We start from the raw sequence: 11,452 nt of genomic DNA, 5'->3' as shown, positions 1-11,452 counted from the left end.
TAATAATAATAATAATAAGCCCTTTTCAATAATAACAACAATCCCTTAAGACTGTATTTTCCTATTTTAAAGAAATGCTACTTATCAGACTGTGAGATTCAATTTTGTCCTTTGTGTTCTCTAAAGAGATTGTATTGAACTCCCAGTGTGGGAACCCCTGTTTTCCATATGTTCCTGTGTTTGTTTTGTGTTTAAAACAGGGTTTCCCTATGTAGCCCTGCCTGACCTAGACTTCACTATATAGTGAAGGGGCTGACTGCCCTCGAACTCACAGAAATCCATCTGCCTCTGCCTCCTGAGTGCTTGAATTAAAAGTATTCACCATCATGTCCAGTAAAACTCATTGTCTTGACAGTTGTTTCTCATTGCCAGTAACGTCAGTAAAGCCTTGATTAAATAGAATTCAAATGTTAAAATACTTTGTTCTTATTGCCAAATCAAAACGACTTCCATCTCTGTGTGCTGTTAACTGACAGGATGCTATGGATTCAGCCTCGTTCCCAACTGCGTGTCACCAACAGACACCGAAAGCCTGATCAAGCCTCCTACCAACCTGTATGCATAAACCGGTGCAATCCAGTGGGAGTTGATGCTCTTCATTCGCTATGCAGGCCTGTGGATCACACTCATATCCTCAGGCTTGGTAACAAATGCTGTTATCTGACAATCCATCTTGCCGGTCCACTGATAGGATTTTTTTTAAGAAAAGATTTGATTTATTATATAATCTGTAGCTGTCTTCAGACACAGCAGAAGAGGACATCAGATCTCATTACAGATGGTTGTGAGCCACCATGTGGTTGCTGGGATTTGAACTCAGGACCTCTATGAGAGTAGTTAATGCTCTTAACCGCTGAGTGGTCTCTCCAGCCCATGATTTTTTTTTTTTTTTTTTTGGTTCTTTTTTTCGGAGCTGGGGACCGAACCCAGGGCCTTGCGCTTCCTAGGTAAGCGCTCTACCACTGAGCCAAATCCCCAGCCCCTATGATTTTTTTTTTAAAGCATTCAAGGCTTTCAAATATTTGGGGGAAAGAGAAGACAACAATTACCCCCCGGAGGTGGGGGAGGGAGAAAGGACAGAAGTTTTAGTTAGAAAAACAGACAACTACCAGTAAGAGGTGGCTCAGTCAGTGAAGAGCCTTGCCACCAAGCCTGGTAACCTGCATTCAGTCTACTGGGCCTACATGGTGGAAAGAGAGAACCAGCTCCTGCAGGCTGTCCTCAGACCTACACATACGCACACACACACACACACACACACACACACACACACACACACACACACACATACACACACACATTATGACATTTTAAAGGGGGGACACGACTAAAAGTAGTATCTTCAGTATATTATATTTATAGGACTGCGTAACATGTGAAATGTACATTTCCATCCACAATTTATAACGTTCACTGCAGTAATAATAACAAGACAGCAGGTCGGCACTTTACAACAAACATTACACATTGAGTGAGTGGGACTTACAAATAAAATATTTACAACCTACCTTTACAAAACAACATCATGTACATACAAAATGAACAGCTGCAGGAAAAATTAAAATAATAAAACAACCAAAACCCCCTAAAACCCCAGAAGATACACTTAAGGCAGACCAGCAAGACACTGAAATAATTAAGGCTGTGGAATTCTTCTGCACCTTGAAAATATAGAGCTATTTACCAATACTGTGGAGTGATTTTTTTAAATCAAGTGTCACAAGTCTGATGGAAATATGTACTTATATGTATATGTGTAATGGTCCCTATGGGGAAACCTGTCCACTTATGGATAAGGCCTTTTATCTGAATGGCCAGAGAAGCCCACCACAAATTCTCAAAAGGCTTTGGGGGAAGGGATTACTCAAAACCGAGAAGTGTTGGCGCAGTTTGAAAATCAGATACTAAAATTCAAATATAGGCCGGGCATGATGGTGCACGTCTTTAATCCCAGCACTCAGGAGGCAGAGGCAGGTAGACCTCTGTGAGTTCAAGGCCAGCCTGGTCTACAGAGCAAGTCCCAGGACAGCCAGGACTACATAGAGGGACCCTGTCTCAACAAACAAACAAAAAAATCCAAGCACGCACACGCACGTGTACACACACACACACACACACACACACACACACACACACATACACACACACACACACAGAAGAATTCAAATATAGACTTTCTGAGTAGACAAAAAAAAATCACATAAATTATAGTCCCAAGTACGTGCTTCATACTTTGTTCATTTGGCCATGTGGACTTCAGGAGTCAGCAAATTAATTACCATGTGACTAGACTTCTCCATGTATTTATCCCTAATGGTTTCAAATGGTCCTAAATGGTTTTCCAGTAGGAAAACTGGCCCGCCTGGGCTGCCTGAAAATGGATAGATTTCTGCATATGAGCGATGACATATACATACATATTATACACTATACACTTGTACAGATGTACATATACCCACACTTCCCAACAGTTTGCCCCCCAATTGCTGCTGTTCTCTTCATAAATAGCCTTTTCTCAAGGGTATGTTTAGTTTTTCACAGTCTTTCCGTTTATCCCTCTTCTTGCTTTATTTACTTTCCCACAGAGTAATGAAGTTCAACAGAGACAGAAGTAAAAGCACCAGGGTTTTTTTTTTTTGTTGTTGTTGTTTTGTTTTGTTTTTTTGTTTTGTTTTTTTAAAGGAAAAAAAAAGATTCGAACACAGAGGTGGAAGATATGGCTTAAGTTAGTAAGAGAAGAAGTTGTGTTAACTTGAGATTCGTAGCCACAGTCTTTGAGGTCACAGTAACGGTCTCCATGGACTCCAGCATGCGGATTTAGTTCTTGATGGAAATGGGGGATTAGTGCAACTCCTATCCCTACACTGGCAGATTTACTTGGTTAAATTAACGCTCAGGAATTCCAAGTCTCGCTCTCTGCACTTTCCTTTGCTCTGCCCCCTTGTGAAGTAGGTTATCTGACTGAACTGTTGGGTTGGTCATTCAGATAAAAACGAAACCTGGCCACAGTTTGGAATTTCTTGACAATAGCCCGGGAGTGTTAGTTTTAGGCTTTTAATTACAGTCATTTAAGATTAAAGCATTGTAGTGGACTGACCGTATTCTTCTCCTATAACATCAAATTATATTTGAAAAAATAAGATAAAAATGTCTTCTATAAAAAACATGGCCATATGATATTTCTGTATTCAAGTTCCATATGGGTTTTTCGTGAAAAACATTTCTATTAAAAAAATCTGTCTATGGATAAATTTCAGCCCCTTCAAGCTCTTAAAAATGATTGAGACACTGAGAGCCTTGCCATTTTCAGAAAATAACTACTATCATAGTATTTTCTTTTCCGTTGGTGGAATCTATGTGAGAGTTTCCTTTAGCCTACTCTGGGTCTAATAATTCCTTCCCTAAAAGGTCTTTAGATTTCAAACAGCAAAGAAAAATCATGAAGTGTTTTTTTTTTTTAATGAAAAAATCTGTTGAAAGCTTATATATGTTTGCCTAACCCAGACTTCACTGGAATGTTACCCAGGCAAGGAAAGAATACATTCCTCAAAAACTCACCTAGTACAATTCATGAGCTGTCCTAGGATCTGGTGACTGTGTATTTTTGTCTACTACAGAGACCCGTTGTGTTCAATTTATTTCCCTCGATCAGGTATAGAGGAGAGAGTTTCTATTAACAGAAAAATAATCGCCACTTACTTTAGATTGCATGTTCTCCATCATAGTCTCAAACATCTAACTTGCCACGCTTCTCAAGATAGGCAAGAAAAATAGAAGAATGAGTGGGCCATAGGCGTGGAGGTTTGGAGACAACAGAAGACAAAAGGCAGAGTCAAAGCTCTCTTTCTCCAAAATCTAATTCTCCCTCCCGCTGTGTGTGTCATTTACCTTTTCTAGCTGATTCCTGCGGGACTCCAAAGAAATGAATTGTGACAAGGGAGTGTATTTGATTCTCACATCTGCCCTTCCATCGAGAAAAGAACCTATTTGGATTCTTCTTTGCCCCCCACCCCCTTTCCTTCAGCATGAAGCTTGGGAAGAGAAAGGAATGGATGGCTGTCTTGGAAGGCATCGGCCTCTCAGGTCCACCCTAAGAAATAGCTATGACATTTGGTGCCTCCTCAGCTCTTCTAAAGCCCTTTCTGTAGACAAGCTCTTAAAGGGTGGAAATTATAAGGCAAGAACGAATGATCTGTAGACAAGGAGGACCCAGACCTTCCAATGAGAAGCAATTTACAGAGGTTGACCTCAGAAGTTTGCAAACGGCACCCAGAGAGAAGACTGTGGGGAAACTGGAATGTTCAAAGTTACTGTCAATAAAATTCTAAGCCCTGGCAGTGTGTAGCACTTGAAGAAAATCAAAATATCCTACAGACGTGTCAACAAGGATGTTTTTCTCAACACTCTTAAGAGACTCATATTCTCTCCTCTTTTCCCCAAATTCCATGTTATCAATGGGGACCTTTGGGTCAGAAAGCAACGGAGACTTTCTGGAAGAAAGAATGAGTTTGGAATAGCTGAGACAGAGACCCAAACATTCCTGTTCCCACCCTACATTCAGATATTTTCATTTAAAACGTATCTTAACCCTAAGGGGAAAAGGCTGCAGTGTCAGCCAATCCAAATGCAATCGAGCTCCTTCACTCTCCACCTCCCCTCTGAAAGGCACTACTGTTTATAAAGGCTCTGTGAAGCTCGAAGCTGTGAATGAAGCCAGCTTTCCCCTCTGCCTCCTCTACCCCCACTTAGGTTGCTGATGGCTGGGGAAGACCGGAAGGACACATCCAACTTTACGGTTTTTTTTTTTCTTAACAGTTTTTAACCACATTCAGTTATAAGTGCGTAGAAATCTGTTTAATTCTCAACGAATGGAAATGGCGCAAAAAGTATTAGAGTTCTCATCAGGGATCCTGGGTTGGCCCTGATCTTTTCATCTTTCTGTACCCCACCTTTTTTTTTTTTTTTTTAACACAAATGATGACTAGAAGCCAAACAAGAAATCTTCGACTTTGACGAGCACTGTTGCTGTCCTGGGGTCAGTTGGCAGCTCACTCCCAGTAAGAACAACTGGGGAGGCATTGGGAGTGTGAGATTTTCTCTCCTCCTCCCTCTTCTCTCTTAGTACTAAGCCTCCCTGCCAAAACAGGTGCAGAAGAGTGGTCCTGGGTTCTTCTCCAGCCACCGTTGAGCACAATTATCCTCCAAACTACATTTCCTAGCCCTGCCAACGGGGTTTCTCCTAATTCCTACCTTGCTAGTGAGAATTCTCCAGCCAAGACTATCTATCTTGTCCCCTGTTGGAGGGATCAGGTGCTTCGTAGACAAGGGCCTCCCTGTTCACTTCAGTCATCAAACCACACAAAGAGTGCCCCCTTTCTCTCAGTACGTCCCTGAAGCTTACACTACTCTAACAGTTGCACTTGAGCTGCCATTGACCTTTCCTGGCTTCCCTGTGTACTGGGGACAGTTCCATGTAGCCTAGACCATTCCAACTGACACAAACATGGCTGTGAAAACTTGGTTCTCCATAGAGTTCTGCCATGCACAACACACTTTCAATATGGCCCTTCTGAGGCGTCTGAACACCCCTGCCCTGGGCTCTGTCCCTCCCAACAGAAACTGGACGGATCAGAACAATTCTAAGTGACTCAGCCGGAGTGGACAAGTAGAGAGAACAGACCTAGCCATGTCCCTTCCTGGGTCTTTGGAGTCTTCAAAGCCTGCATTTTATCTTACAATAGGCCCTCTGGCCCAAGGCCTTCCTCCTTAATGCTGCGTTTCTTAATAAAGACGTGTTTATTTAAGAAAGCTTCAGTAAGCACATGCTGTGGCTGCATCATGGTGTAAGTGAAGAATGTTGAGGTAAGCAAGCTCTGAGGGAGCGGGGCCTGATGACCCAGGGCCACCCGAAGACAAGGAAACTACAGTCAGAGTCTGTTTCCACATATTTGGTCAACCACCCCCAAATATTAGGTGCTATCTAGTCTTATTGCTTTTACTTCCTAACTTATTTCCCTACAACCTTGGATGAGCTGTAGTGGAGGTTGGAGGATGAATAATCTGACTTTGAAACCGATGTGGGCGGGAGGGGGCTACGATGAGTATTTTAATTCTATATTTCCACCATGGGAATAAGTGCTTTTATACATTAAAATCAGACCGGTCCCGTCATGCCACCTTTAAATAGTTTAGCTTCGCAGTTCCATCTTCCCTTCCCAGATTCTCTGATTGCACTTTGTGCCACATAATTTCAGCCGTCTCAGCCCCCACTAGCGGGACCAACAGGGTGACACGAAACCCAATTTACATAAACACTTCAGTTATATTTCTTTTTAGAATATCATTTGCATCAAAGCAATTTTTAAAGCACACTCTAGGAAACAAAGGGTGAGTCGTGTACAAACAGAAAATAATTTTTAAAAAAGCCTCCCCCACCCCCTTCCAAGAGAAAACCAAAAAACCAAAAAAAAAAAAAACCAAAAAACAAAAAACAAAACAAACCAAAACAATAAACATGAAATGCCCTAGTTAATTTGTTTTCCCTCCAGAGGGCACTGGGCATAATCTTGTATGGAGAAAGCAGCACTGGCCTCAGAATACAATTGGTCCTTTTGGTCCAGAGACGTCGGTGGCTGTGTGGTGATAGGTACCGTTGTCACAGGTAAAACCCCATCTGTGTTAGAGTGATGGGTCAGACTTTGCTCCATGGCTTCAGGAAGGACTAGCCTTTAAAAGGCTTTTATGGCTGCCTCCTTTTGGTAAGCACCCTGAAGCTTCACGAGGGGTTAGGAATAAAGCAAGCTTACTTTCTGAAAACTGTTATTCTACAGCTAGGAGATCAGAAAGAGCCGCCACGCTGTTCACAGGAACTGTAAGAAAAGTTTCCACGTGCCCTTCTGTAAGAACTCGTGACATTCATTTACCTATGGCAGTCCCAGGGTGGACATAAAAATACCTCCCCCGCCTCAACTCTTCCTAGATTTGGACTTATTTCCTGGCAGTCTTTCCCGCAGGAGGAACTCTGAGCTGCCAATGAGTTCAGGGGTGGAAGCTTTGATATACAGAACCCATCTTAGTCAAACAACCCATGATGGAGGAAAAAATATCCCATTTGCAGATCGCAAAGGGGTCACATTTGCTTTCTCTTAATACACAGGTTCTGATAAAAGATCTCTATACAAGATTTATAAAATGCTCTAAAAAACTCGTCATCTAGTTGTGCTTAGTCAAAATAATGCAATGCTTCAGTAAATAAATTACTGTCTTAACGGGAGCACTCAAAGTTACCTATGATTGACTTCATATAGAACTCTATATTATAAAACTCTGAAACCTGAATGGGATCTATTATACTGTATGTGTATATGTATCCTGTTAAGAAACTATATCTAAGCCATCTAAAGCAGAATAGTTGACATCTCTGTTAAATAGAACTTTTTTTTTTTTTGCTTAAATTTTCAATGGAGTCAGAAACCTACTATACTCCTCCCAGTGGGTGCACATTTTCCCCACTTAACTGCTCATTTTGGAATGTACAATTAACATTTTTTTATACCAAGTACTATCTCGTTAGCCTCGCCCCTTTCCTTTAACACTTCTTTCCTCTGTATCTTTAATTCTTCAGCGCGACCTTCTGGAACGTTCCTGGGATGCTCAGACCCCACGTAACCACAGACAAGGTTTAAGAGGACCACCTCTCAGTCCAGAGGACCACATGGAGTGAAATGATGAACAGAGTTATTTACAGACAACGCTCAGTCTTGCTTTGGTTCACACTGCGCTTCTATGTGAAACCTCGGGGTGGAGGGACGGTGGGATAGCTAGGTCCCCTGGTTCACCCTGTTGACGATGTAACTTTTGACATTGGGAATGGGCCGCACGTCATTCTGGTGCTTGCGGCGCTCTATGAAGCAGGCCAGGCGGGAGGTATCCAAGGGGATCTTGGAGTAGCTGCCGTTGTGGGGCTGCAGCCACGGATGCTGCAGGCACGTGGCTGCTGTGGGCCGCCTCCGGAAGTCTTCCTGTAAGATGACGTTGATGAAGTCCCTGGCAGCATTGCTTACACCGCAGAAGTATTCGTGGGGGAAGCTGAAGTCCACCCTGCACACGTTGATGCAGGTCTCCTCTTTGCTCTCATCTAAGAAGGGGGAGACCCCGCTAAGCATGACGTAGGTCAGAACCCCGATGCTCCAGATGTCTGTGCCCAGGGAGACAGGGATGCCTTGGATCACTTCCGGGGCAGCAAACTCAGGGTTCCCCAGCAGATGGTGGATGTGGAAGTGGCCTGAGATCTGGACAGCATCTTCCAAGTCGATGAGTTTCACTCGAGGCACTGGGATCCGGAGGTCAATGAGGAGGTTTTCAGGCTACAGGGACCCAGGAAGGTGGGGACAAGAGAGGCAAGATCAGGTCTTGGTTGACCCCCAGCTAGAATTTGTTAGCTAACAACGTTCTATTATTCTTTGATTCAGTTTGTGTATGTGGAATACTCCCAGTGCAAAGGAGGTTTCAAACTCACTAAACTCTGTTTCAGTTGCACTTTAGATAAGCTGGCTGGCATTGGGGGAGGAGTACAGGGCTAACTGTGTACTCCTGTCTGGCCTGGAACTTACTTTGTTTATCAGGCTGGCCTGGACCTTACAGACATCCTCCCATCTTTGTCTACTGACTGCTGGGTTTAAAAGGTAAGGGCTGCTGCACCCAGCCTGTACTTCCCCACTCTAGTGTTAGAGATCCAACCCAGGGCCTCATGCATGCTAGGCAGGCGTTCTGCTACTAAGTCATATGCCTATTTCAGAAGAGCACGTCTTTCTTACCTACCCTTTGCTCTTGCAGTGAGTTACGAAAAGAAATAGCTTTTTAAGAAAAAAGAAGCTTCTCAGTAAATGTGTGTGTGTATACATGTATATGTGTGTATGCGTGTGTGTGTGTGTGTGTGTGTGTGTGTGTGTGTGTGTGTGTATTGGTGGGTGGTGGTAACAAAGGCCTTTAATCTCAGCACTTAGAAGGCAGAACAAGGTGGATCTCCAAGTTCGAGGCCAGCCTGGTCTACAGAATGAGTTCCAGCATAACCAGGGCTACACAGAAAAACCCTTTCTTGCAACATAATTATTTCTCTTTATGTGTATGTATTTATATGAGTGGCTTCCATTTGGGTGCAGGTGTGTTGAAGGCCATAAGAAAACATCAGATTCAGTGCAGTTGCAGTTACAGGTGGTTGTGAGCCAAGCAATGTGGGGCTAGGGAAAGAACTTGGATCTTAAGCACTGAGTCATCTCTCCAGCCCTCAGAAGCTCCTTTTTCTTACAGAACAAAAGAGAATAGGACATTAAGTGATGTCTATAAGGTTAGACTACTTGGCTAAAGCTTTCACGCCTTCTCTTAGCCCACCTGCCACCGTCTCTCAGGTGTGTTCTCCTTCATTCCTGACATTCCTGAACAATGCACGTAAGTAGGGTGAAAGTCTAGTCCTAGTTTAATAGTCACATGACGTCACAGTAAGTAGACAAAAGAAATTCAAACATTCCCTTGAGCAATAGTGATGCATGCCTTTTATCCCAGCACTTTGGAGGCAGAGGCAGGCAGATCTCTGAGCTCAAGGCCAGCCAGGTCTACAGGGTGAGTTCCAGGACAGCCAGGGCTCCATGGAGAAGCCCTGTCTTTATAAATACAAAACAAAGCAACAACAAGAAAAAGAAATCCAGATTTGTATTCCTCAAGGAAATGGCTGGTAAGTTGAACTCGTCTGCTTCACTTCAACAGGTACTGATTTTCTGTTACCTTTATGTCCAAATGTGCCACCCTGCAGTTGTGAAGGTACTGCAGAGCTTCCATGATGTCTCGAATGTAGAAAGCTACCTTTTCTTCCATCAGCTCATCGTGATTCATTAGGTAGTCCAAGAGTCGGCCGTCATCCATCCTGAAAGCAGAGGAGGGCAGGGGTGGGGGATAGAGAAATGACCCATGTATATAGCTTTAAAAGCTCTAAGAGGTCTCATTAATAAAGTTTAGTATTGCACCACACACGTACTCTAGAGCCCAAAGAAAGTGCCACACTCAGAACTAGAATGAATCAAGTTACAAACGTGTTACGCTGCAGGAGAAATCCTTATAGCCCCTGGCTTTGAGAGGTTAGGTTGGGGGTTAGGGATTTAGCTCAGCGGTAGAGCACTTGCCTAGCAAGCGCAAGGCCCTGGGTTCGGTCCCCAGCTCCGAAAAAAAGAAAAAAAAAAAAAAGAGGTTAGGTTGATGGAAATAAAAAAAGTCTGGTGCCAATAGTGAGCCTCATGTATGTTAAGGGTGTTTTCACTTTTAACGTTTTTAGATGGGAGAAATGTGAAGGAAGAAAGGTTTGTCCTCAGCATAATTGATCTCTTCCTAACTCCTTCGCCTTTCTGACAGCTTGCCAGCTTTTAAAGACTGATTGAAAATGGGATAAGTGGAGCCAGCCATATGCAGATTTGGGTTCTGGTTCTGCCTCTTGCCAGCTGGTCGCTGTGAATAATCACTTAAACTCTCTGTGTTTGGGCTTCCCTGAAAAGGTAACATCTTTTAAGGTGGGGATAGCAACATCAACAACAGCAACATCAATGACAAAATAAGACCTACTTCTTTGTCAGGCTTGTGCGAGAGTCAGACGAGGCAATGAGGATTTAAGGCATTGTCTGTACTTATGCTTGTGGCGGTTTAAATGAGAATGGCTCCCTTAGGCGCTATGTTTGAATGCTTGGTCCCCAGTTGCTGGAACTGTTTGGGAAGGATTGGGAGGTGTGGCCTTGTTGGCGAGGGTGTGGCACTGGAGGAAGACTGTGAAGGTTTCAAAAGCCCATACCATATCGAGTTAGTTCCCTGTCTTGTGCTTGTGGGTCAAGATGTAAGCTCTCAACTGCAGCTCTAGAACCATGCATACCTGCCTGCTGCCATGCTCCCCACCATGATGGCCATGGACTCACCCTCTGAGACTGTAAGCCCTTAATAAACTCTTTCTTCTATATGCTGCCTTGGCCATGGTGTCTCATCACAGAAAGAAAGAAGTAACACACAGTACTGAATAAATAGTGGCTATTTCTAGGCCACTTTTTTTTTTATTTGTTCCTTGTTGTGGGACCCTTCTCTTTTATTGATGGGTGAATGATGGAGCCCCTGGAAGGCTCCCTACCTCCCTCTGATCTTCTAGGGATGAGGCAAGAGAGGCTGGAGCACAGAGACGTGGTACTGTCTCATCACATGAAACAAATAGGGGTACATTTACAACACGGCTCCAAGCAGTGTTCAGCCACCCACCCTCCTTAGAGCTATTCTTCAGCCTGCATCCATCCGAGACCATCTCCATCTCCATTTCCTGGTAGAGGAGGGTTCCACCAGTTATCCCTATTGACTGCAGAGAAAGACTGAGCACTCGATTTCACAGGCCTTGCTTTCCACACACCTTCCCTGAAGATCACATCCAACA

At 43.6% G+C, this 11,452-nt stretch overlaps 1 protein-coding gene across 18 annotated transcripts in view; it reads right to left on the bottom strand.

Moving 5' to 3' along the window:
• Positions 1–1,334: 1,334 nt before the first annotated feature.
• The window catches only part of Kalrn (kalirin, RhoGEF kinase), a 605,866-nt gene continuing 595,748 nt past the window's right edge, over positions 1,335–11,452 (bottom strand). For 17 of the 18 annotated variants that reach the window (XM_039088642.2, XM_039088640.2, XM_039088645.2 and 14 more), the window contains 2 exons: positions 9,781–9,919; positions 1,335–8,366 (listed from right to left, as the gene is read on the bottom strand). In XM_039088642.2, the coding sequence (XP_038944570.1) occupies positions 7,821–8,366; positions 9,781–9,919 (685 nt within the window). In that variant the 3' untranslated portion in view covers positions 1,335–7,820. 18 annotated transcript variants of the gene reach the window in all.

This window comes from Rattus norvegicus, chromosome 11 (genome assembly GCF_036323735.1).
Source record: "Rattus norvegicus strain BN/NHsdMcwi chromosome 11, GRCr8, whole genome shotgun sequence".
Lineage (NCBI taxonomy): Eukaryota > Metazoa > Chordata > Mammalia > Rodentia > Muridae > Rattus > Rattus norvegicus.
The sequence above is the reverse complement of the archived record's forward strand: the minus strand, read 5'-3'. Positions and strand labels throughout refer to the sequence as shown.